General features: G+C 36.6%; 3 protein-coding genes and 1 long non-coding RNA gene across 7 annotated transcripts in view; 2 read left to right on the top strand and 2 right to left on the bottom strand.

The window, feature by feature from the left end:
- Positions 1-9,629, top strand: part of LOC116765342 (nephrin) — a 205,221-nt gene extending 195,592 nt beyond the window's left edge. The window contains exons 16-17 of the mRNA XM_032654796.2: positions 3,332-3,405; positions 7,817-9,629. Of these exons, the coding sequence (XP_032510687.2) occupies positions 3,332-3,405; positions 7,817-7,984 (242 nt within the window). The 3' untranslated portion in view covers positions 7,985-9,629. The remainder of the gene's footprint in view (positions 1-3,331; positions 3,406-7,816) is intronic.
- A 2,669-nt stretch (positions 9,630-12,298) lies between these two features.
- On the bottom strand, positions 12,299-16,159 carry LOC116779511 (arrestin homolog). 2 transcript variants are annotated; one of them, XM_032673834.2, is made up of 8 exons: positions 15,905-16,159; positions 15,129-15,319; positions 14,220-14,398; positions 13,680-13,815; positions 13,380-13,537; positions 13,157-13,300; positions 12,742-12,937; positions 12,299-12,657 (listed from the first exon to the last, which is right to left on the bottom strand). In XM_032673834.2, the coding sequence occupies exons 1-8, from the start codon at positions 16,011-16,013 to the stop codon at positions 12,559-12,561; spliced, it is 1,212 nt and encodes a 403-aa protein (XP_032529725.1). In that variant the 5' UTR covers positions 16,014-16,159; the 3' UTR covers positions 12,299-12,558. The 2 variants fall into 2 exon arrangements, with proteins under 2 accessions (XP_032529725.1, XP_032529726.1); XM_032673835.2 differs by having other exon boundaries at positions 12,742-12,871; positions 15,905-16,143.
- Positions 16,160-17,612: 1,453 nt separating this feature from the next.
- On the top strand, positions 17,613-23,707 carry LOC116779510 (glutathione hydrolase 6-like). 2 transcript variants are annotated; one of them, XM_061522216.1, is made up of 9 exons: positions 17,613-18,167; positions 18,995-19,152; positions 20,160-20,311; positions 21,511-21,723; positions 21,987-22,123; positions 22,243-22,414; positions 22,706-22,828; positions 22,931-23,046; positions 23,346-23,707. In XM_061522216.1, the coding sequence occupies exons 1-9, from the start codon at positions 18,137-18,139 to the stop codon at positions 23,666-23,668; spliced, it is 1,425 nt and encodes a 474-aa protein (XP_061378200.1). In that variant the 5' UTR covers positions 17,613-18,136; the 3' UTR covers positions 23,669-23,707. The 2 variants fall into 2 exon arrangements, with proteins under 2 accessions (XP_061378200.1, XP_061378172.1); XM_061522188.1 differs by having other exon boundaries at positions 17,616-18,167; positions 20,154-20,311.
- LOC133319103 (uncharacterized) lies at positions 19,952-21,517 on the bottom strand. 2 transcript variants are annotated; one of them, XR_009752817.1, is made up of 3 exons: positions 20,730-21,517; positions 20,453-20,663; positions 19,952-20,374 (listed from the first exon to the last, which is right to left on the bottom strand). It is a non-coding gene; the product is annotated as an uncharacterized LOC133319103 (long non-coding RNA). The 2 variants fall into 2 exon arrangements; XR_009752813.1 differs by having other exon boundaries at positions 19,952-20,324.
- Positions 23,708-27,273: the final 3,566 nt, after the last annotated feature.

Here is a 27,273-nt window from a genome sequence, read left to right as displayed (position 1 = left end):
AATTTGAATAAACTTGGGCACATTAGCGCCGCCCGCGATCCCCGCCTCTATTAATTATTTCTTGCGACTTGCGTCGTCTCTCTGTAGTGATTAGTCTGCGGCCCGACCACCTGCGCGGAACAATGCTTCATGGAAATTTCTGTTATTATTTAATGAAACTTCGCAAACTTTCCCTTACAAATAAAAGAAAACTCTAACAATAAAATGGCAATACTGATTTATTATATATATATATATATATATTATTATATATACAATGTACCAATATATATATTCAGCAACAGAGATCACGGGCAGACGAGATGTGAATGTCTGTCAGTTTGTCCTGTTATTTATCATCTACCGCCAACGATTTCTTAATTTTCTGGCGTACCGCTCTGGATGCCGGCAGAATGCGCTTACGGTGTCGCGAGGTCCTCCGGTGTGGTCACGGACATGAGATTTTATAATTTTAAGGAGGGAGTCCGAGGAGTTGGCCAGATTCCAGCCATCTTATATATATTTTTTTTATGAGAGAGGTGGCAAACGAGCAGATAGCCTACTTGATGGGCAGTACTCACGTCGCCCCAAGACATCCACAACAGGTCTTATGTTGTGGATGCGTTGCCAACCTTGGTTATTTTGGTTATAGGAAAAGGTAGGGGTACAAATAAGGTTATGGCAGGAAAAGGTGGGAAAAGGCAACCGGCTCTCTCACTCATCGGACGAAACGCATTCATTAAAGGTTACTTCAAAGCGATCTTCTGGAAGAGGGTGTTGCTTCCCCGGTCTAGCCAGCCAATATTCGAGCTGTAGTAATTTGACCACAGCTAGGCCGTACAACGTAAAAATTCGTATTAATTAACTTCGGTATATACCTGTCTTCACGAGCGAGGATTTGTGGTTTATCAACAGAATGTAGTGCCTCGGTTTGTCCATTGTGTGTTCACACACTGCTGACTTTGAAGCGCGCCTAATTTTGATGTCAGAGATATGTCTTTCACCCTTGGTCCGATGCTCCTCTTTTTCTGTCCAATGTATGACAAGCCACAGTCACAATCGAGTTTGTATACACCCGCTTGTTGTAAAAGAATGGTACTCTTCATAGGTGTCAAGAATTGATTCACTTTCTTGTGTAGTTTCTTGTGTAGTTTTGATCGAAACCTTCCATAGGATGTTGCCTATTCTGTCAGTAACTGCTTTCACATATGGTAATATCGCAGGTTGTCGCTCAACTGTTGGTTGCTTTAAATGGTTCTTGCGATCCTGGCGAGGCACAGGCTGGTTTTTGGTAGTGAAAGCATGTTTTACATACTACAGCTCAGCCTCTAGATGATCAGCATCACAAAGGTGTAAGGCTCTCTGTCACAAAGATTTGTCAACAGTAGCTAACTGGATAGGATAGTGGTGTAAGTTATGGTCATCTCGTCTGCTCGAGGTCACAATTGCTGAAAAGTAACCGAAACGTCGGGATTATGTAGTTTTTAAAATAATAAAATACGCATAGTAATAGTCCAAAAAATATTAGCTTTATTTTAATGAATAAATTTTAAATCTCATTATCAATATATTTCTGACATAATTTGCTCTATACAAACTAAACTTGAAAAAATAAATTTCTGTTGCTATATTCCGATTAATCTCAAACAAAATCTATTTATGCTGTTATGTTTATAATATATCAAGGTGTATGAGTATAGTGACAAACAGCTCTCCGTACCGATATTTATGTCCGGTCTCAACCCCTGAACGCGTTGGCCACAAACACACGCTCCACTTGTTCGCTAACTAATGTCCTTTGCTTTCTCTGTTGTAGCATCTTTGGATTTTGAAACCTAATGCTAGTTTGGACTTTTATTTTAATTTTAAATATTTAAAAAATATCTACTGATATCTTATCATTTAAGAGCTCTCTAACAAACAAAATTAAACAATATACTTACATATAATCCATTGAAGTACAACCGTTTATGGGGAAGCAAAACTAATTAAAACTTCACAGAATATCCAGACACGAACTGTAATTGCTGAGTGCGTGACAATGCACTTGTCGTAATTAACTATTTGTCATCCAAATTAATCAAGTTCTTTATCTGAGGAAATTCAACATCAAAACTACTCAGTTATTTTAAACGTTTATTGCACGTTCTCGAAAATTTACTGGCTGACTAAGACTGGACGTCTTAACAAGAAAACTTTTCATATTATTATATAATAAGGATCCATCCATTAAAATGAAATAAACTAACACATCCCCTAATGTATTAGTGAATACTAAAGTAATGCAAACAAGCTGAGTGTTTGTTATAAAGTGTCGTGTCAGCGATACTAAATTTACTGCAGTGCTACACTTCACAAACGTGCTGCTAAAGTTTTATCTCAAGCTGTCACGATGCTGTCGCGTCCCCGCTACCGGTGATGATACTGGACTTTCGATTCCAGATTATTTGGTGGAATTTAAAGAATAAAATTTTGTAACTTATATAAAGTATACTAGTAGAAGCTGTATTATGCTTATAGTTTTTAAAGTAAAGGTATAAAATAAACCCAACTACACATTATACCTATGTATATTATAATAATTATATTTCTATATATAACTTAACCGAACTTAATTTCATAAAAACATTTGGTTTACTGTAAACTAAAGATAATGATCGACAATATATATAATTAGAATGTATATGTTTATCCACACACATAAATATACAAACATGGCATGTAGTTTTGCAATGTTGGGAAATTATTTTACTGCAATTGGGTAAATTCACTTCATCCGAAGTCAGAATGACAGATGATTCCCTCTTCTATTAGCTAGATTCAAATTTCAAGATATTTATGGAGGACTGCAGCAGTGAATCGCCATGTCCAATTACTTATTTGTCCGTCCCCAGCTTATGTCGCTCTAGTTCGGGCCGCTCATTAATCAATCTTTTTTCTTTGGGAGAGAGCAAATCTCGCGTGCAGCAAGCAAGCTGGAAGATTTATGCAGCCTTCTCCCGCTCCACTGACCGCAGCCAACGCGTTAATGAATTTGACCATAAATTGTCGGCATGAAGTCCTAGTACATTAGTCTTAACCTAAAACTTTTTTTTATTAATATAACTTCACTTATTTTCAGAAATTTCTCATTATGATATGAATGTTCTGATACATTCCCGATATCTGAGTTTGCACTTATATGAATAATAACGGTTTTCATTTTAAAGTTTATACATTTTTGTGTGATAATATGCTATTTATGCTTTTCTCCTGGTACAAAACATTATAAAGCCTTATGAATTTAACACTATAAGCAGTAAGAACAGTTCTCAAATTGAGAATATTATAATGTGTTTGTGTATTTTTGTAGGTGAGACGTCGAGCGCCCCGTGTCTCGCTGCATCATCTCCGGGCCGGACTGCACCTGCGCCGCACGATACGCCGGTAATTTCATAATCATTTCAACTCCAAAGTTCATTAGAAAGCCTTAATTGTAATTAAGTGTTTAAAGATCGTTCTCATCGTCAAAAAATACACTTTAGAATGCTATGTACATATATATATATTTGGCAAAATATGATTCTGCCACTCTTTTACATGTTTTGTACATACTATGTATGTTTCGTTTTGAAGTTGAATATTCAACACGTTCTATAATCGACGAGTTTCCGTTAAAAACCAAACTAAATGAAATCCCGATCTGCTTAACTCCGTCCGTCGGGCACTCAATAAACAAAACGGCAATCCATTTGATCGATCGCCCATTAGCTGCGACAACAGCCATCAATCGGCCCGTTCATCTCCTAAAAGCCCAGGGTGTTCTTGCCAGCTGATTGAGGGGCACCTACATACTTGTTACCTGTCATTCGTAATATTATATCATTTGTTATCTTGGTAACATTACATTATTTTATTTTATTGCATTTTCATACTTTGTTATAGAAGGAGTAGTAATCAATCTTAACGTTTATTAACAAGGAACACAAATAAATTTAACTATAGTATTTTTTTCCGAGATATTTTTAAATTCACTTATAGAATACTATTTCATCTCTGCATCTATCTATAGAACGCTATTTATCTAAACATGAGATTAGAGAATTCATCATGCCCTATACAGTGGGGCTAACTTAATAGAAGCGTCCTTCTTAATGTCGGATGTTTTTGGTCATGATAATTAAATTCTTCCCTCGTTCGACTGACGCGATTTATTGACATAGATATTAATTCTACAATTTTTTTCACTTAATTGCATTGTTTTTTATGTTTTTATTTTACGTACATTCCTATGCACCGAATATTGCAGAACTTTTTCCGTTTTTGTACCCTGAGAGTTACTGTATTTATATTTATCCACCTTTATATAAGTGTACCTTATTCTTGCAATTAGAAATTAAAAATGTATTTTTATACGGTACAATTTCTTGAATACTAACTATTTCATTCTGTTTTAAATACTAGATTTGTTTTATCCTACCTACTATTCAATTATTACAAACATGGACACGCAGTTAAATTGACGAGTCTGGATCTTTTAGTGATCTTTATAATCACAGAATAATTTAAAACCTAATCTTCATTGAGACTTCAGTTAAATCGAATTTATCCAATATCATAAAGAATCGAAAAGTACCCAGTACCATACTAAATGTTAATGGAATCTGACGAGCCTTGTAACATAAAGCAGTCAGATCAGTAAAATAACATGAGTAGTACTTTCTTAAGACTATAACATTTCATTTTAACACGACGCCCTAAAGCGAGGCCGTAAACGCTGCGTCATATAAACCTATAAGTCTGTGAGTGGAATTGTCACTTGCGATTTTATCTACATAGAAGTCAGTTTTATGTCCGTCGATCACAAGTGTGCTATCTTTACTGCGGTCACTCTGTAACTTTCCTTTATGACGGCAGATAATATTTGTGAAGTGGTCCCTGAGGTTGGCGCTAGTAACGTCGCGGCCACTCGCTGCCGTCCCGAGCTGCCCAAGGGACACGTATAATAAGGCTTTTGTTTTACTGCTCGTATATCTAAATGATATTTTTATGACGGCATTCGATTACGTGATGATATTATTATCTGATCGCCGATTAATATTAAATGAAATTAATAAATGCTCACTGTAATCAATTTAGAATATGTCGACCGCAGTTGCTATTGGAACAGGGCGGTAATGGCGCATCTATATTCATGCTGCAGATATTTAATGCAGATACACGATATTATAAAATCCCTCTTTTGTAAAATCGCAGAAATTCCCAATTCTGTAACATTCATTGTACATTTTAAATACAGCTAAATGTAACTTTTTCAAAAATAATAACCATATCCCAGAGAAGATGTGGTACCTGGCTTCATTAAATAACCAGAGATAATTCAGCATTAAATTAAATATTTCGTCATCGTCTCCACATTAAACTTTATCGTGTTTGTACGAGAGTTACTTCGGAAATTTACTTTGGCAAGTCCTCATCAAACAGAAACATAGAACTCCGGCTAACGAAGTTTGGAACCGATAAAGCGCAAAACGAGTAGAATTTTAATAGCAACTCGTCAAACGCTTAGTCGACGAAGGTTAATCGCGCTGTGATAGGACATCATTTAACTTTGTTGGAGCTTATATCGCCTCAGGCTGCTAACTTATCTATTGCCGACCTTTCTGAAATCAGATACTCCGGTATCTTGTCAGAAATTAAATTTAAGACCTTATAGACTTTATGTGCTTGTCCAACTTGGATTAATTACTTTTGGTGTGTTCTACGTTTTACATATTTAGTTAATATTGAAATCTTGTGAGAATTGACCTAGAGCATATATTTAACTAAAGTAAGCGGTAAAAGCAACTGAACTTAACGGTTCTAAGTGCAATAAATGAGATGAATAGTTGTATTAAAAGGAAGGCACGCCAAACGCAAGATGGAATTGATTTGTGAGTCCAATATTCCAGTTATCGTCTGATATATTTCGACGGCATCACGCGCCGGAACACTAAAATGCATCTGTTCGTAGCAGCGCGAGTCTTGCACTGTGTCACTATAAAGTATTTCTACAATACGAGTATAACTCCTTGTATTCTGGAGACCACTTCATCGACGATGTTTTGTTTTGAGATGGACGTAAACTCTATTACAATTTATTTTGAATATACATTTATTATTTTCATATATAAAATGTACGTGTAATGAGTCAATGTAATGAGTCACCAAATTTTTGGATATTTTAAACCTTTCTTTATGAAAAAAGACCAAAGATACTCTGAAACATATTTTGTTTTGCTGGTTTATAAAGTGTGGGTTTTGTAAAATATTTTAACAAATTTGTGGATTCTGCTATATTTATATCAATGAAGTATTCAAATTTTCTTCATTAAAACAGATTGCAACGGAATAAATTAATCATAAAAACCATGTCAAAGTTTAAACACGCCTTTATTAAAAACTAAACTACACGCGACGTCCATAAGAATCTTTATTTTTTTTAATAAAGTCACTCAGTGTTCTCCGTGCTGATGCTCACGTCAATATTTCGTTATTATTATTGTATATTGATGAAGATGCTCCAAATATTTTATATTAAATCGTTAAACATTAAACATTAAAATTGTCAGGTAATTTGTATCAGGAATTTTAAAAATTAATTTCACACGGAACCGTCATCATCCCTCTGGTTCTTTGTATTTTTGCTTTGTATTTTGGTTTCCGTCCTTTATTAACATTTTTTCTTCGTAATTTTTATATTGTTGAAAAAAAAAATAAGAAGCCGTACTTAGCGGTCCCGTACAGAGATTGTTTTAAATCTTTTTTTCATTTAAAAATAAGAAGGAGGCGTAACTTATTTTTCTTGAAAGTTCTAATATCAACCTTCTCTTCGCTTCCTGCATTCCAAATCTTCTGTTAACTATTTGCTAAAGCCTTGAATCAACTTCCTTGACGTCAACTTCTGACGCCTATTTATAGTTCAATAATTGCATAAATGATTTAAACATACCGATCAAACGATTCAGTTTTGGTCATAAATGGTTTTGCTAATAGTTTGCACGAACTTTCGAAATTTATTTTTAATAGTTTTTTTCTAATCAAATTCTATCTCATTAATAAGATCTGTGAAGATCGATTACCTTAAATGTAAATTTAAATAAATCTCCGTAACTTATTGACCCTTACCAGGTTATGGAGGTCAAGCCGCGTTCACTCTGATTAAGGACACGCCAATCATTTATAAGTCGACCGGAATAGATATCATGATCACATCAAACTATTAGATGTCTTAGAGATCTATTTATATTTGAATGACACTGTTTAATGAACTTATGTCTGCTGTTAATAGTAAGATTTAGTCTATTCAACAATCGCGTCGTCACATAGGTCAACGAATTCCTTTCCCGAGGACACGTTTTAATTAATATGATAGTTTTATCAGTCTCCTTTTGTCCGCTTAACTCTTAGCAGATTTGTCGCTTTCGCCTTAAATCACCTTAAATCGTCAGCTACAACTTAAATTTATATTTTTAAAGTTTAAGTTTAAATTAAGATTTATAAAAAGAAGTAGGTAAATTATAAGAAGTATGTGTACTGTTATTTATATTTATTAGAAATTTCTACAGCATCCTTTGATTTAAACTTTGTGAGTAATCAAACAATCCTTAGCTCGTGATGCAGCGGTTATTGTTGACATTGTTCTGCAAACGGGAAATGTGTGAATAATTAAATGGTTTTACTCCAGGTCTTGTCAATGTATTTAGCGCTATCAAAACACTAGCTTCGTTTTTATTTAAGATATTTAAATTACCAACCAGCATTGAGTCAGCGGGACGTTGTTATAATGGAGGTTTAATGTAAACTGTTGTCCCTGCAGGCGTGTAACGGTCCTGGTGCCTCGTGGACGTGGGGAGCGCGCGGGACCCCGCCCGCCGCTTGTCTCGGGCGCAGCGCATCCGCCTCGCTGAGACCTGCACCCGACCTCAACGTCGACGCCATAAAAGAGAAACTCCTCGATCACCGCATCCCAGAGTCCTGCGTCTAGAAGACTACGACCCACCTGCGAGTGTTATTGATTGGGACTGATCGTACTCGTATCTGGTTATCATATAAGAACATGAATCAGTTACCGCCTTCTCTTCAAAAAAGAAAACAAACACTCCGAAAAAACCATTATCATTAATATTTTTGATTGGTAGTAGGCGGCTGGTGCGCGACTCGTGTCGTCTCTCTAATTATACAACTGTCTCCTCGTATCTCCTCGCTCTAGAGTCGGCTTCACTTTGGTTGTTTATACTCAAAGGCTAGCCGACGACGTCTCACGTCACCTGTCCTATGTAAATGTTGTAGCTAAAGCCATTTGCAGTCATCTAAGAGAAAACCTCATTTTTATTTTAACCCAAATTACTTTTATAAAATATTAGATAATTAAATACGTGTTTTATCGTTTAAGTTAATAAAAAAAATTAAAATCTAATATCCATAGCTTATTACTATTATAATTCGAAGACTATAATGATCTGTTATTTTATTTAGATAAATCCTGTGATGTAAATATTAGGTTGTAAGCGACTGATTCTTTGCCACTTTTTTACAAGTCTATAAACCTAATCTATCAAATGCCGATCGATGGTCGAATCCGAGTGGATCGTTCTGTGTACATATGAAGTTCGTGACATATTCGATTATAAGACATCAGAGAAATAAGATTTATGTGGCAGAAGTTTCACTTGTAAACATATCTATAAATGCAAAGTCTATGACGCAAAATATCAAACATTTTCTTTTGTCTGTCATTGAAAATGAAACACTGACGTTTCTTCTCTATATGTCCATGAGTTTGTACCTACATACTTCTGCCACGTACGATCTTATAATAATTCTGCTCTTTAGTATAAGAGAGTGCATCTTGTACAGATTTCGTGACGACGATAAAATGACCCCGACGTGTGCTTTATATCATATCCTCTAAACAGTTGATTTATAACAAACTGTAACTATCAATACAGACTACTGTGAAACCTAAACTAAATACATACTAAAGCTATAATATTTGACGTTTTGTTGTGTAAATGTACAATTCATTGAATATTTGGTAATCCAACGACGCACATGCGTATTGATTTCATAGTGTTTGTCAAACAAGACAATAAAACTAAATTCTATCTAATATCAGATATCTCGCTAACATATCAATTAATAGTTTTGAGCTCAAAAGGTTTACATATCTCCGTCGTCAAGTATTAAAGAAAGAGTTTCAAGCGCTTAGACCAATCACAGCGATAGTATCAGCGGAGTGAAGAGCTGCTGACTCATTGACAGGATTGGTGGCCTTAAACACTCGGCCGTGATCGGTTCCTATATAGTAATTGATAATAAGTCGAAACTTTTACTTAATTTCTAATGATCTAAGCCATACTAGGCTGGTGAATGTCGGTTGTCCGTCTCACTCAAACGCTAAGTTAATGTCTGATCGCTGTATTGGCCCGGGAAGCGCCTCCGCGGAGAGACCATAACGAAGTCGAGCTTTATTTTATCCTCGACCGACTGATCTCATAACATGTCATCTCGTGGTAGACTACTTTTAGATAATTAAGTGATTTGTTAATATAAATTTTAAACAACTCAAAGAGTTCGCCCTACTGTTGACTTATTTATTTTGGACGAGATTAAAGGTTGTCTTGGAAGTATATCATGAGTTTTATTTGCCCTTATCCTGATATTATAAAAGTCTCCCGTGACACGAGGTGAGCAAATAATAAATATATATATCGGCGCAATTCCTATTATTGAGTAATTAATAATTGACGGTAGTTGAAATTATCAGGAGTCACTCGCATAATTACCTGCATAGCCATCTGTGCAAGTGTAGTTACAACAATGACTGTCGGTTGGTATAAGTAGAAGCAAGAGTACAGATCAAAAATAGTCTCGTTCGAGCCGTTGCAGGAATCATACCTCTACGAAGTAAGGGATTCGTCAATTCAGTTCAGGCAAGTCAAGTCAATTCAGACTATGAGGTTACCTTCAGTAGCCTCAGAGTCTGACGACAGTCAAGAATAAAGTCATCGATGACTTCAGTTAAGATGACGTCACTCTTTAAAAAAAAACAAAGTGCTTCTAACATCGACATATATAAACGTTTCGTTTGCTTGTCCTCGCGTTTATTTGGTTCAATTACTTCTGCTAGTGATTTTACACACAGAAAAATGTTATTAGTCCTACGCCCTACGTATTTCGAATATCATCAAACTGTAATTTTAATATAATAGTGTTATTAATGAAGTATTCTCAGGTTATATTTTCATTATATTATCATCCCAGGCTTGTTAACATTTTGATTTTAACATTTTGTTCATTTTAAATATTAATGTATACAAACAGTCCGTCATATCCAGGTGACTGCTTTAACTACTTTAACACTACCTCCATAGAAAATAATCAAATTGTATAACAAGGCCTTATAACTTTTACTGCCATCTTCGACCATGTTGATTTCAAGAGGCCAAAAAGTAGTTCTAAAGTGAATTTCGGGTCAACAGCAATTAAATCAAATATTTGTCTAAAAGTTTTTATCTCAATGCCTCCCTATGTTTAAAACAATTCCACTGTGTTTTGGTTTCATAAAATCGCGTACATTTTTTAATGTATACATATATACTGACCTATGGAAACTATTTAACCTATCTGAGAGATCTTGTAGACGCTCAGTTCATATTATTTAATATTCATTTATTTTTGGATAATTTATAATAAAGTTTTGATTGAATTTTTAAATTTTCAATTTATATATTCTCTTTATTCTATTTCTGGATATAGATATATATCACTTAACTTGTAATGTTGATAGAAGAAACATAAACAGAACATAACGTGTGTGTCGATGATCCCTAGAGAGAGGTCTCTAAGGCAAGAAGAAAGAAAAAGAATTAAAGATTTGATTCTGCAGTATTTTAAGTATTATGTTAGTGGAGATAGGTCGGAGAGATTAGTTACATGTGTGTAGGAAGTCGGGATTTTAGTTCATTATGAATGTTTATTATTTACAAATACAGCCGCCGGCCGCAACACAATACCTGCATCCCATCTCTCGTTTCCGTGTCATTGTATCGCCATGGTTACAGCAACACAAGATTCATACGTAGCTTCCGGAACATCATCTCACCCCTCCCCCCTTTTACCTACTTTCTCTCCTCCATCGCCAACGAATCCTTCTCTCCTCCTCCCTTTGCCGCGACTAAACTTACTCCAACGATAATGGTAATCACAGAACACAATAGAACAAAAACAAAGGCCCTTGTAAGTTACTCCGATGATTTATGCGGCATTGAAATAAAATTAATTTCAGTGTGACCCAAATAACGCGAGAGATATATTATGAAGCGGCACTCATATAACATTTTAATTAGTCATTCCCTTTTCGATATGTAAATATTTCAGTATCCATAGTCGTTGCACATTCCTCTAATTGATGAATGTGAATCGATAATGCAGTTCCATTAGATATCATTAATTAGATGGAATTCGTTCGATTGATCAAAGTTAGTTTATCATATAAAATGAAACTGGTTCAATTATTACGCGTGTAGATTAAAGCTCGAAGCCATAGCGCAAAAACATTACTGTGGTCGCAATCGTACAGTACTTCCAATGTTATATGAAACTGTCTTCTGATTGCGTAAGTGTATTAAAATATTCTTCTATGATACTAATCATTTTATTGCAATAGATTGCAATAGGTCTAATAGTATTTTCAATCTAATACATTTTACGTTGGTGAGCTTAAGTTTTTTGATATCTTCTATTTCGATTTGATAACAAACAACAGAAAGCGAGAATGTCACGTGCGTGGGATCCCTGTGAGAGTCGTCTCCGCCCTCCACCGCTCGATCCACAATACAATGCAAATAAATATTAGCGGTCGCCTCTCCGGGAATTCAATTACATAGTCTTAGCTCCTTTCCTCTTACAATGAAGCGATATTGTTTCCGAGTTGATTCTCTCGTGGACGGGATGTTGTTCTTGATACTCGAAACCAATACCTATTATGGGACTTAAAGAAAAACGCTTTTCTCTCTATAACGAAGATTTGATACTTTCTTGTTCCTTAAATGGATTGAAATCGATCTTTGTCAGTGTTATTTTTATAAACTGTACAAATCTTCGTCGTTTCGCTCAGCCACGTAGCGAACACTACGGAGCTTATCAATTATATTAAGATGGAGCAGTTTGTATTTGTGACACGTTTTATATAACATTTATTGACTAAGTTCTCAATACTTATTATCTTCTTAGCAAATTCTCTAAACTGTTATTGATCAAAGTAATATCTATTTATAAAATTGAAGGACACGCACAATTATCTTTAAATTTTATTCCATTGAACACAAGATATGACGAGTAAATAAAAAAATATAACACACATACATTTTCTACTTACTACATAAAAAAGTATTTTATACGAATGCAATCTTTTTTACTTCATTACATCTTTATGACAATTTTAAACAAGTGTCGTGAACTGGATACAATAAATAAATAGCAGGTGGCTTATTCTATATTCCTAGTTAAAATATTAATCGCCTGTGTAGTGTTGCATAGATGAGATCAGATCCTCGTTTAGTAAACCTCGACACTCTCCTGATGCATGACTGTGTCCTGTCTAAACATTTCTACATCTGCCTCGCTGTCTGCCTGGATTAGTTTAGTACGACCTTCCTAAAATACACACAAAAGCAAATGTTGCAATATATTTATGTACGTTCAAAACCGGGAACTAGTTTGAGTGTATAAATAGATGACCTTCGGATGCATAAGTATGAAGGGCAGTTCGGCGCTGAGCTCTCCGCCGAGCGCTCCGAGGTACAGTTTGACCTTGACGCTGTAGCTGACCACGATCCCGAACGCATCACGCTGCTCGGGGTCCAACAGACTGGAACAGTAAAATACAAGTGAGTTGCACTGACGATGTTCGAACATATGCTCGGGGTCCAACAGTCTGAAACAATCGATCAAACAAGCATTTAATGTCCCATTCTAACATTAGTTTCTTCACTAGCAATAAGAATTTGGAAATATTTCAATATAATTTCAGATGCAGAACAACCAAAGATAATCAACATGTTAAGCAAAACCTATACAAGCTATTTTATCGATCAGAAATTTTGACAATTGCCACAAAACAAAATTGAATGGAACATTTAGAAATTGAACTCACAGCGTGGTGGAGGCGAGCGTGGTCTCCTGTCTTTTGAGCTGAGCGTCAAGCGCGAGTCCACGGCGGTCACGCAGAGCTCCCAGAGTAGGACGGAGCTGGACTACTTTCTGCATGTTGGCTCCTGGTTGCAGTGGGCAACCATCCCTGGGAGTCAACGTGTAGCAGAGATGGGTATTATACGATGAAAATTATAAATACAAAAAGTGATCAAAATAATACTAACTGTGTCTCAATTCCTGTGACAACATTCCGATACTGGCCATTCTGAAACAGGACGATATCTACAGATTGCAGGATACTCGCCTTAATCTTCTTCACCACTTTGTTGCTGTGGTTCCTTATACTTATGTTCACTGCAACTGTCTCCCCGTGAATATAAAGCTGATGACGAAATAATTTTTTTTATTAAAAAACTTATCACTACCGATCCTCTCGAAACCGTTAAAGTTACGAACTCAAACTATAACGTAGTCATACGACATGAAATGACTGACGGTATAGCTATTTATATGGATATAATCACCTGTTTATCTAGAGTAAGCTCCAATTCAAGTTGCCCCGGGGACAGCACGAAGTCCTTTCGGACGACGGTGCAGGGCTGTGGCCCGGGCTTATCCGGAGCAAACTGAACTTTGCGGATACCGAGCGCCACAGTGCTCCTGAAAATTCATTGTTCATCTTTGTCCACTTTAATATTATAAAGACCTCGCTTTTATAAATTTTGATGTTGGACCCATCAAATTCTGAAAAAAGGTGCACTTAATAGGTCTTTTAACTTGTCCATTTCTTCTAAATAGATTTCCAGTTACAAATCACTCAATGTAAGTTGTTTGACCGTTTTTTATTTTCACTTATCTCTTAGATGCAATTGTTTTACTATTATATCATCTAAGATATTTTTTATATAAGATTATTTTTCGATCCTAATCGTTTTTTATTATTTTACGTCTGTATATGTAATCCCGACGTTAACAGCAACCTTGATCATAGTCTGGATGCCTCATCTGCCCATAGTATCCGGAAAACTTAGTTTATTTTTTTTTCTTAGCTAAAGATGCCTTGCCTCCTATGTGAGCGGTCGATCTCAGTTTCTCCCACAAACAACTTTACGTAGTAGTGAACTCCGCAGGGTTCTCCTTCTTCCTCCAGTCCTGGCTGTAGCGTTACGGATCCAGGCGAACCCGCCGGGAGGGTTAAGCGGAATGGCAGCGCCCACTGACCCAGCTTCCTCACTAAGCGCTCCTAAAAACACTTCCTTTTACTTTTTATCAATATATCAGTGGACTACCGATAGTATAACAATGATTTTTATCAAGGTAGTCCTTACTTTATGATAATGATTATTGCAATTTTTTTTTATTTTATTAAGTTTTTAGACCATTGAAATTTCATTGCATTCGATATTCTTCTTAAAAACATAAAACACAGATCACTTATCTGTATCATGAAACGTGTCATATCTAACCGATAACATTTGTCTGTTAGTATTGGTAGTACGTCATAGTGTAACGGGACTTATTGCTGATTGTTGTGACGGACGGGACGGACGGGACGCAAGTGCTAATATCGAATGTATTTGATTTGTCCGCAGCGGCAGTCACTCGGGACTTATCTAATTATTACTAGCGCAGCTCGTTAATACGGAGCGGTTATACGGTGAAAATATTAAATTTCGATATTTTGGTTACATACAGAAGGGAACTTTATATTTAAGAGCCGGCACTGAGAACTTTGACTATTGACCGGAACATGTTGCCAGTGTCGACAAATTAATTCAAATGTTAATATTTCCGAAATATATTTTCATATGCTAAGGTCATTGTTAAAATTTACTTTCATTTATATTTCAGGTGTAATTAAGATGTACCGATGATCGTTATATCGACTCGCTCATTATGCAGATAATGAAGTTTTTAGGAAACAGTTTATTATAAATACATATGTAACAAATAACTGTAATAGACATAGTCACCTGTGTTCGTGTGAGTTCGTAAGGACGTTTCTGAAGCGGTGGATAGACTTGTTCAGAGGCGAGATACAGTTCCTTATAGAAGGACAAGCCCATCACCTCGTCCTCCTCGCGACCGTACCTGAAGGTGCACACCACCTGAGCGAACACGCGACGATCTCGAACGTACTCCTCATCCACGACCACGATGCCGTCTGGAGAAGATATCGCTTAGGAACTTAAGTATACAATTTTTTTCTCAGAAAATCAGGGCATTAAAAGTATAAAGATTCAAATACTAACATTTATGTAAACCATAAGTATCTTTTACTTTTCTTACATATAATACTTTAAGGAACAGATATATGTTCAATCAATTAGGCAACAACTGCTGAAATAGCGAAGCCACAATAAAACAAGTAGTGATGAATTGCAATTGAAACAGCTCAGAAGTAATTTGTAAAAGTGCTGCGTTGTTGAAATACAGTTTAGTAAGTAGCGCTATTAAAATCGTATCTATTAAGTCAGGTGGGAGCGGCAGCGCTCATGAGGTCCGTCTAGAGCGCTAATGGCCATCTCCATCAACTCCGGAGCTACAGGACCGGACCGATCCAGCCTATGGCAAATTCAGCTTCATATCTTACAATCTGGACTCAATCCACTGTTATTGTAACTACATATGCATTATGCATTGTGTTATATGTAAGAGAAGTTACTTTAACGCTTATAGAATTATCATGTTTTTATTGAACAGGTCGTACATGAAAGTGGATTTTTAATTTTAGACGATTCCTTCATACCTATCGGTTCTACATACGATATATGATCCACGAAGTCCCGCTTCGCCATATACAAGGTAAGCTTTCCGTTGGGAGAACATTTCTTGAACACTTTAAAATTATACACCATTTTAAAGGCTAAACAAGAATAAGAACAACTAGGAAACTTGCGTAGTGTTCGAACTACAGTTCCGAAGTGCGGCGGCAGGTGTGACTTGTTCTGATTTATAGAGGATTACTTAGCATGAGAGGTTTCTAAAGCCCAGTAATCTTATTTGTCTCATTAGTGGCACGCGATGGGCCTCGTTTGTCCGAGGCTCTCCCACACACACCAGGGCCTGATAACATTAGGCAATATAACACATCTGAATTAGATTCAAGTTAGTGAAATAATATTAACTTCATACCTGGTAATACTAACCCTGATTCGAACTCACTCTCCTCATGTCGTATGGTAAAATGTAAATCGGTTACACATTACGATACCTCAAAGTGGTCGGTTAACTCAAAAATGTTAAAGTCCCCATCTACTCTCGAGCAATGTTAGGGGTTTGAAATTATCCTTTTATATAAGCTTGCGAAATCCTTAGAAGAAATTATTTAAAATATATTGATACAAAGAGCTTTATATTTTCTCATATCTGAGTAGTATGAGTCCTGTTTGTCCTCGCATTTCTTGTTTATTATTATTTATCCTTTTCCACTAAATTATATATTATAAAAGAAAATAGAAATCAAGTTTTCGATGTCTGGAACTAGTGTGTGGACTTTGTGAAAATTAATCTTCTTAAACGACGTCATCAATACAAGGACAATCAATATATTATAAGTACAAATGTACGCAGTCCACGGATCATCGCCGGGCATTCATAACATATTTAAAGCTGACATTTATATGTTATAAAACTAGCACTTCCCAAAACCTGCATTGAATGAATTCAATTGAATTTGCTCATATAATTATTTTTAATTATATTTCCGTTAACGTGATTTAGGAAATATTCATCAGTATATATATTTACGTTCGAATTAAACGTAATATTTGATTTGTTGTAAAGGTTTTGATGAGGCTTCATTATTATTTAAATGTTAATGTGGTATCTCTTCTAGTCTATTAATATCGAATACATCTAAATCTCTCTGTTATTATAATATCAACACAATGCATGTATGACTCTATTAATGATGAGTTCATATTATAACACATATATATACCCCATTAAATATTACGCAAATGATGAACATCCTCAACTACTATCGGGGGTCTTTTTTTTACATGATGAGATCTAAGACTTTCGCGAATATTCATTTAAATGAAACTAATATTTTTCTGATTACTATGCGTATTTTATTACATCTTGTCTGCCTGTGGTCAGGTTGCTGTAAAGTAACCGAAACGTCGGGGTAGGTAGTTTTTAAAATAGTAAAATACGCGTAGTACTCCGAAAGATATTAGTTTCTTTTTTTATATTTTTTAATGTTATATACATATACATAATGAGTTTCTATGTCATTGAAATTCTAACCCGGTGCTCGACGTGTCATCGACCTTGTACTCTTTCTTCGTCTATAGAAGCATTCTCAAGCGCGCGCGCAAAGTTCATTAACCTCCCCCTCCTCCTCGTATTTCTCTCGTACAATCACAAATGCAAAGATCCATTAACTAATTCTTTTATGGAAATCCTAAGAACAACGTGTGATGGTCGCGACAAGTGTTTGTTGTAACATAAAGCTAATATTATTGTTTTTATTGTGAACCGGAATGCTCCCGGTCGACGGGCGAGTGGAGAGTATTAGTGATGAGTCATAGGAAAGTGTGTTATGTTCTTGAGGTGTGTGACGTCATCGACTCGCGCGCATTACTCGCACCACTCGCGCCGCGCCTCCTGCACGATCAACGACCGGCCATGTCTTGAGTGTTCAGTGTTCACAGTCACTAGTCAGTACCAAGAGAGACGGACGAGGAACGTGTCGGACTCTACTCGGTGGACGTACAGTGTCAGAAATGATGTTAAACAGATTATTTTATTGTATATTTGCGTACAGTGAACATTATCACAGCCAAAAGTGTTGACGGTCCCGGCAGTGAGTGAACAGTTTAAAGAAAATCTAAACTGTGACGTTTTATGAAGTGGAACGCCTTGGAAGTAGATAGCGTCTCGGTTTGTTTGGTTTTAGTGACATCGAAGATTCATCAGATAATAAATCACCAACGTATTGATAACTCTGAGATACTTTCGGATGTAGCCGAGGATGGCCGGCTGTGAGACACACAATGCTACAGGTGTGACCGAGTTTATAGTGTAACAGTTATAAATGATAGCGTGAATCAAAAGCATTATTATTTATAAAGAGACGAGTCATGACAAACTAAATGACAAAACCTCATTATTGAAGTACGGGTATACATGTAGGTACACAATCACGGAATGTCATAAAATATACAATAAAAAAATATGGACGATTTGAGAAGCTCCTCCTTTTTTGAAGTCGGTTGGAAAATAATAATGTTATCTGTACATATATTTCTTCAGCAAAGCAGTATAAAATGTGTGTTCCTTCTATGTACGGGACGTGTCGTGTGAGGTCAGCAATCCGTCCGTGTGTTCATCACGATGAGAATCTTTCATTTCCGTTTCTCAGGAGGGTGGCGGACGACACGGTGCCGGACGTCCGAAAATCTCTATTCGCTTTATACGAACATCATACAATTTTACAAACAGAAAAATTTTCTAATGCTTCGCGTGTTCTGTATAATAGTATTAGTCAATATACTTATAGATTTCTTACAACAATTGATAATATGACAGAAACGTTTCCGATCCCCGGATGATATCAATGTATTTAAACGGATCTATAATTTAAAACATAATGGAAATCGTGCTCATAACACGCTATTCCCGTTCAGTGTTTTATAATATTATATTTAGTTCAGGTTTAAAGTTCATGTGTGTGACAACAAAATTTTTATAAATAAGACGGTAATTGACGTCAAACTCTCGTTCAACACGCCAAGTATGTAAAAATCAATACTATTTATAATTTCTTGTATTTTTAATGTCATCTTTGTACTGACTGTTTAAACTCTACATCTGGTTATGATATATAAAGGTGTGGTGGAGTTGCGAGAGGACGCTCCGCTGACAGCGAGTGCCACAAGCGCTCGCCTGTGCGCGGACGGACCGCGTGCTATAGTTGGAGCGTTCGCCGCTCTCACAGCCGCTGTCACTGTGGCCTTACTGACACAAATATATTATGGCGATTATGAGGTATAACATTTAAATTTGGGTCATTAAATGTATTGTTCCAACAGTGAAGAAACATCGACTTAAAATACACCAACAACTTCACGATAAAAATAAGAATTATTTGATGCAAACAAAGCGATCAAATATGAAATTGAATCTAGACATTTTGCAATTCCTTTGTTTTGTATAAATTTCTCTTTAAACACAGTTTTGCGAAATCAGAACATCCAGTTAGTTATTAATGCATACAGGGCTAGTTAAACAAACTCAGTCTCGATTGTACTTTAATCTTAAACATAACAATGAACATAAGAATAAATACTTTTAGTATTTAATTTCATAAAATGTTTATAAGAGCCCGCACCAACAATTAAATATTCACTTAAATTTAGGTTTATTTATAACTTTTATAAATTCACGAAATTTGTATACGAGTCGTGTTATGAAACTTTTTAAACGACTTAATTAACTTGAAACTTTTTCTTTTTTTTGAAGAAAATTTACCAAATATCATAAATTTCATAAAACAATGAGGTCCAACTGACCGAATATAGAACTCACTCGATCGAACTCACTAAGAATAATTTAATTACTTAGTCCATAAGAATAATCGTAAATTTGTACGCGGTAGAGCTGGGAGCGAGAGATATAGGTATAGCTAAATCTCTCTTCAGCCTACTAAAAGACTTGGACCTGTCCAGAACTAACATCAAGTCATTCTTAGAACGTACTTCGAAGGCAGCCCTAGTAGGTTCGTTTCATTAGTTTAAGTAGAGAGAGGAGCTTTGACAGTGGAGGTGAGATGAGTGTTACACCTGGGTCGGAGATCCCACGCACTGTTACAGCTCCTCTCCACTAATACTAAGAGAATACTAAGAGGTTTCGTCTCTAGATGGAATTAAACATATCTACTGTTACAATCGCAGACAGATAATAAAATTTTAATGTCCTTATTATTTTATTATCAATATTTAAGTGAGAGTATGTATTAATATTATAATCGTATTAATCAGTGACGTAAGTCTCAGGTGGTGCCGCACGGTTCAGTATCCTCGTCCGCTGCATCCTGCTCGCGGGCGGGCGCGGCCACACTGCTCGCGGGAGGGCGGGCGGTCGACGCCGCTATTGCCGCCGCACTCTGCCTCGCTGTCCTGGCCCCACACCGCACATCACTCGATGCGTATGTTCATTATCTTCAATTTCGATACAGTTTTATCAAATTATTAGACAGAAAGCGACGAAGCTGAAGTATAAATAGATTAATACGTTATAAACAGTCAGTTAAGAAAAAGAATACGTTATTATAATTTTAACTACTTACGCTCTGAAATAATTGGTTATCTTTGAAATAGACGACATCTGTCGTGGAACAAGCGAACTAAACTACTGTGTAAGAACCCATCGTGTGAATGGTGTAAAACTATGATACACATCATCAAATGATTTCTGTCTCTGACTGACTCCCTTTGCACACGACTGAAATTTGTTGTGTAACACCATTGGTGAGGTATAGATAGCGTTGTATTCAAATACTGTAAAAGAAAAAACGATGGAAACACCAACTAGGACAAAGGAAACAAATAACTGAAATCACTCACATGAAATAAATTTTAATTGCCGAATATGATGTACAACGCTTTAGTAGATACCGTCGCACTAGCAAGTAACAAGTCATAAATTCGATCGGTCCATTGAACAATTCTATCACAGTGCAGCGAGCCCTGGCTGCAGCCGCTGAAAATAGAGACATCTCTCATCCAGTGCTGACGATGAAATAGACGTTTGAAGATTCACTAAATCCTTTATTCACGTCAGGCGAAAGGGCCTTTAAACTAGAGGAAGATATTAGTTTTTACAATGATTTGGAAGGATTTTGAATATGGACATAATATTAATGTTATCGATGAAAGAAAGGTTTTAAATGAGATTTTTGGTTTATTACTTTTCAAAATCTGAAAAGATTAAAGTTACGCATTTACATTAACGAATCTAATCATATGCGTATGTACATATGTTCAATATATCAATGGCCTTTATTGATTTCTGTATGTTTTGCGTACACATTCTAAGAAATAACATTTTTTGGACCATACAGTTACAGCGAATTAATGGTCGTAAAGATAATTAATGTTTATTTATCATTGTTTACGAGTTAGGTAATTGTCAATAGATTGACTTGTCTGTGGGTATTGTAATTTATTGGTCTCTTTTCTCACCTATTTGTCCTAATAATTGCCGTAAGGCACAATAATTACACGGTTACTTTATCATACATAAATTATATGCTTCTAGTAATTTAGTTCTTTTCTTTGTTTTACTTCGCTAAAATAAGAAAATGCCAGTTGTTGATGAATTATGTTTTATTTATCATTATTTCAGGAGCGGTTCTCTGGTGTACTGGGAGTACCGGTCATCACGGGGTCAAGGTGCTACGGTCGTGGAGTGGGGAGGGCCGGAGGAGGAGCAAGCTGACCATGAGACGAATGTGACAGACCGACCGCCCCGCCTATTAATGGCGCTGTCCGCGCTACATGACCGGCTCGGCTCCAAGCCCTGGACGGAGCTCGTGCAGCCTGCTATAGACCTCGCCAGGTTCATACATGTACACATATAACATTATTTTTTGTGAGGTTTGATTCCTATGTAAATCATTATTTTTTTCCATCAACGTACACATGTTTTATACATGTAAGTGTATGTAGAGTGATAAGGATGAAATTAAAATACCGTGACTCTATTAACCGTAGGTATTTTTCGAACGTCAATCACGTGTAGACTTCAGTGTTCGTGAGCCATTTATCCAGACAACCATTTCATTATTTGAAGGCTTCTACATGTGATACCGCTTCCTATAGGGAAGGTTACGTGGTTTCAGAAAGCATGTCTGCAGCGGCGTCTGCTCGTGACTTGCTGGGCTTCACGACCGGCGCCACACGGACGGAGTCCGCGCTGGCAGATTACCTCCACACCTTAGTACATAACACTAGTAAAGGTGAACAATCCATTTTATTGAATCGTAAATATGTATATTAATAAGTATTTCATATTTTCCTCTCCAGGTCTGTTTGTTCTATAACAAATATACTAAATCGGGAACTAAATTAACTCCAGAGCTGTGTTCTCTATGGTCGTGTTCGTCGAGGGTGCGATGGCGGCCAGGTTCATTTGTGTCAGCCGGCTCGTGGCGCGTGTGGTCGGCGGGCTCGGGCGGGGAGGAGGCAGCCGCCGCGCTCCGTCAAGCGCTGGAACCGACACCAGCTGATACGGGGAACGCCTTCCGACGGTTTGAATTAATATAATAATGACTATAATAAGGGACTTTTAAGTGTTATTCACGGTCTAAGATAATTTAAATTTCTAAGCTGAGTTGCTGCAAAATAACTTGTTAAATGACGTAGTAAGATAAAAGATGTGGCAAAATACCTTCAAAGTCCTTCATTTAAAGGTTGAAAAATTTATTATTATCCCCCTTATACGATATTATTGCATTATCCTATATATTGTCTTAGTTAAATTAATTTAAAAACTGTGTTTACCTCTTGTCGACTATTACACCAATAGATCACTTTTACAGTGTAGTACAAAGTCTCCTGGAACAGAAACAGTCTAAGTCTGCGGCTAGTCAGCCTACACCGGGTGGAGTCGCTTCGGGACTTGCAATCGTCGATCCCCTGGACACTTATCTAGCACTTGTAACGTAAGTTTTATTATTTAAATTCAAATAAACAACGAACCTTTTGATTTCGTTTTTATAATCCTTCTTTGATCGCACTGTATAACAATTTTCTCTCAATGATAGCGGTCTGTCTGTTCCTTTCGGATCGGGTCCAAGTGTGGGCGGCGCCTGGACTAAGGACGAACCCACCGCGCCACTCGATCTGTCCCCTGCTATTATAACCGATGATCACGTCTGTGGTTAGTATACTAGTGCACCATCAACACAAGTAAAACCAAAGTGAGGTTTTAGTAAACGCGATGAAACCAAAATGAAATGCTTTGTCCCCCCACCTTTAAGATCCTCAAAAAAAAAAACATTGGCCTGTTTTCTTTATCCTATATAAAGATTATATTTAAATCCACCAATATTAAAATAATAATGTACATAACACAAATACAACCTCAAATACAACACCTCAGAAAATTACTATACAATTATTTGCAGACCTCGTAAATCATATAAAAAACATCATGAGTGTGTATTACTCTTTATTCAGGTACTCGATACATAATCGGAGCTGAGTCCAGTGCAGCTCTGGCCGAAGGTGCGGTAGGAGCTCTGGTGGAGGGCGCGACGGCTGCCGTAGACTCGGTGGAGAGTGCGCGCGCTGTCCTGCTGCCGACCGGTGAAGTGGTGCTGGAGCCCGGACGAGGCGTTCCACTCGCACCTCCCGGAGCCACTGCAGTCCCCGGCCCCTCCTATCCGATAGCCAGCGAGCTTCCTCTGCCGCAGCCTGCTCTTAATTTTGTCCAACAGCGCGGAGACGCTCTCCTCTCGCACGCCGACAGTCGGGGCGGCGGACTCGCCTCACGCTTCTGATACACATATTATTACTAAAATATATTATTGCACGGCTTCTATGATTTTTTAATTTTCGTTCCGGGCTAAAATCAAATGACACTAAACCGACGTGTACCACGGTATAAAAGAGTAACAATTACTCAGATTTGATTTTTTTTAAAGTTGTAATCCTGTAATATTAAATAAACATGTCATGATACCTAGAATATACATACTTAGAAGATAATGATCTCCTCAGTGACCAACGGTATGGGTTTGCCGAAATCGGTCAACTTCTTCTGGTACACACCACACAATTATGGACGAGACCTGTAGTGAAAATGGTGAAGCTCTCGCAGTTTCGACATTTCGAAAGCTTTCGGCAGGGTCTGGCATATAACTAATAGCCTTATAACTAAGTTTTCTAGCTATGGCATATCTCCTGGTCTGACTTCCTGGATTTCTGATTTTTTGAGAGACCGTGATCGTCGAGCAGCTGTTAATGGCTGCTCATCTTAACTCATGGCTTTCAACGATGGGGTTTCTCAGGGGTCTGTCCTCTCCACAAGATCTGCTTTTACCGGGTGTTTTTAGTTATAGAGTTGACTGCATAGTTCTGGAATGGTATGAACCCAGTCCTCGAGTCAGTCGGGATCAATTAGAGTAAGAAAGAAAGGCGATGGTGAAGTGAATGGGACGATGCTAATCTTGTGAAATTTAACGCCATCAAAATGCAAGCAAGTCTTTTCACCGCCAAGAGGAGTCCGTTTACGTTGACTCCAACTTCTCGAAGTCTTTCCTTGGAATACTCTGACCTTCTTCAGTTATTAGGTATTGAAGTATGCTCGAACCTTAACTTTTTTTTATTTATTGTGTGAGAGTTCCTATTTCTTTGTACGTTTTGTTTATTTTTAATAATAAAAACGTTCTCCTGATAAATCTGACTGGTAGCCTTCAACTAACTAACTAACGGTATTGTCAGAAGTATTTCCGAAATAATATTCGTAATGTTGACTCCGGATGTTTGTTTTTAAGTCGTGTCATTATCTTTATTTAGGAACATAAGTTTCAATGAATCAACTGCTTATGTTTGTTAAACCTCAGCTTTCTATTTTTCAATGTTCTTTATAATAATGTCTACTGATTAAAATATTCGCTTCGGACAGCAAATTCCTATCAATAGTCGTTATTTTTCGTATCTATAACACTAATTCGATGGCAAACTTTATCATGCTATATAATAAAACAATTCTTTCGCCAACTTCTTCCGTCTTCTAGGTCCAACCAAGATATTGCCTTTTATTTGTGGTAATTAATGCCGTGTATTATATTTTTATTTGGTAACTAATATAACACTTCAATAGTATGTTCTTGATAAACATTGACTATGTGAATAACCAACAATGCAATATATTTGCGCACACGACACAGAACATGTGATGTTCACATTTATTATTGCAACTAGTAACGACGCAAGCGATCAAGAAACATCGCATCAGTGTGAGTGACGCAGAGTAACACTGAACCCGAGATGAGCACTTGTTGCATAATACAATCCAATAACTCGCTTTACATACTACTTTATATAAAAGTTATTTCAATTAATATTTACATACATGTTTACTTCCACCTCCAGGTTAACACATTCAACAGTGCGTAGACAACCTCAAGGTTGAATTAATTTTATTACAAACGCAATGTCAATGATCATAACACTTTTTATCGAACCGATAATGATATCAAATATTTGCGTTAATGTCAATAGAAAGGTCAGTCGCTGTTACAAGACATTAATATGCCGTTCGTTGAGCCAACCAATGGGACTAACACATTGTAATGTGCGAAGTAACACACGAACTGTTGTATGCTTCGTCAATATTGAACATTTATATTTCGACCGTGATCTGCTTTAGCTGAAGCAAAATAGTATCGAGAAAATTAATTGTGTAGATTTAAGTCAGTCAGCGGCGCAACCTCATCTCCATAACTCATTTATAATTGATATAATTATTTTTGTTTCGTTGGAAGTAGATGGCATCATATTCAATAGTTGTGTAAAACGTGTATGAATGATGTAGTGTAGCTCTGATGAATAATAAAACAGAACATTATAACGGACGGACAGAACCACGTACACAGATGTTAAAATATGTTTCACATGTTATTTAATTTATAAAGCATAACGTATCATTTCTCTTGTCTCGCCACTCGCCTCTCGCCTCGCGCCTCGCGCCACTCGCCTCTCGCCACTCGCCTCGCGCCGCTCGCCACTCGCCACTCGTCAGCCGTCACCGTGACATTTGGCGATGCGAACCTTGTACCTAATGTATTCCACGTCCGCACATAGCGCGGTCGTTCCACTCCGCCTCTGGCTTCCAACGAATTTATTAAGACTCTAATTGTTATAAAATTCCGAGGTGCTAATTGTTTAAAACCTCACGTACTCGCACTATCCGACGGTTTCGACTCTGAGCTACCTTGATCACTTCAATTACATTCCTATTCCACCATGATGAATACTTTTAAAAAAAGTTTTATGTTTTGTCGTAATTATTTTTCTGCTTTTCAAAGTCTAATGATATTGTTATTACTGTTAGTGATTGTATCTCAAATATTAAGATTAATATCAAAGCTTACATTCAAGAAAAATACATGTTTTGGTGAACGTTGGTCCGTTTGTTGACTATGAGTACTAGGAGTGTCGAGCCGGCGTTCGCCGCGGACTGTGGCGTCGCTCACTTGACTTCTCGAGATTGTTTGTTTGTCAAGTGATGCATCAATGCGTCAGTACTTGTTATTGCAATCTCTCGATAACTTGTCACATATTATGATATTAGAACTTTTATAAACCGAGAAGGTCATACTCTACATATGCAACGGAATTAACACCATTTTATAATATATTTAACAATCGAGCCTTCGAAGAACCCGGAAGTGTCTTGAGATAGTCTTTAAGAAGAAGAATTTGGCGATAGTAACCTCTGTAGTTATATACTCATTACTCATGTGACATGAGAACTATAGGAGAATCTGTCCATGAATATATTTCAAGATCATTCTGTATTAAAATACGTCATTAAGTCTATTATCTGATGGCGTAGTGTTTTAATTTGAACAAAATTAAACCAAACGCGGAGACTTTTTGCGTTTTTAGTGAATTTTATTTACAAAATATTAATCTCATTAACTCTACGTTAATGTTAATTTACTTTAAACATTGTAATGTTCACTTAACTTTATATATATTGTACATTATCATATACATACAAACACACATACACACATACCTAAACAAGTCCATATATGTAAATATGTTATTTTTTTAATTGACGTGTTTCATTTGAGTCCACTATTGCAAGTCGTGGCGGCTCAAACACACAACTTGTGACGAAGATTTTATTCGATATTTCAAAAACAGTTATTATCATCGTCAGCTTTGAAATACGAGTATATGGAGATATTCTGCAACTACTTTTACTTAATTAGCCATACTTATAGATACATCAAGGACAAATTTAAAAGATATATATAATAGAAGATAATTTAAAACGAGATGAATTATATATTAATAAGAGGTATCATAGAGCTGTTGAAGTGTGGATGTGCTGAGGTGGAAGCTGATTTACAATAAACACTCAGGCAGG

This window comes from Danaus plexippus, chromosome 2, assembly GCF_018135715.1.
Source record: "Danaus plexippus chromosome 2, MEX_DaPlex, whole genome shotgun sequence".
NCBI lineage: Eukaryota > Metazoa > Arthropoda > Insecta > Lepidoptera > Nymphalidae > Danaus > Danaus plexippus.
The sequence above is the reverse complement of the archived record's forward strand: the minus strand, read 5'-3'. Positions and strand labels throughout refer to the sequence as shown.

What these genes read in the sequence shown, in the direction of transcription:
- LOC116779510 (XM_061522188.1), top strand. Translation starts at nt 18,137, where the DNA reads ATGGCCGGCTGTGAGACACACAATGCTACAG. An exon ending in CCTGCTATAGACCTCGCCAG is followed by an intron (nt 21,724 to 21,986) that starts GTTCATACATGT and finishes CGCTTCCTATAG; the next exon opens with GGAAGGTTACGTGGTTTCAG. An exon ending in AGTACATAACACTAGTAAAG is followed by an intron (nt 22,124 to 22,242) that starts GTGAACAATCCA and finishes AATTAACTCCAG; the next exon opens with AGCTGTGTTCTCTATGGTCG.
- LOC116779511 (XM_032673834.2), bottom strand. Translation starts at nt 16,013, where the DNA reads ATGGTGTATAATTTTAAAGTGTTCAAGAAATGTTCTCCCAACGGAAAG. An exon ending in AGCTTACTCTAGATAAACAG is followed by an intron (nt 13,538 to 13,679) that starts GTGATTATATCC and finishes TTTCGTCATCAG; the next exon opens with CTTTATATTCACGGGGAGAC. An exon ending in ACGCTCGCCTCCACCACGCT is followed by an intron (nt 12,938 to 13,156) that starts GTGAGTTCAATT and finishes CGATTGTTTCAG; the next exon opens with ACTGTTGGACCCCGAGCATA.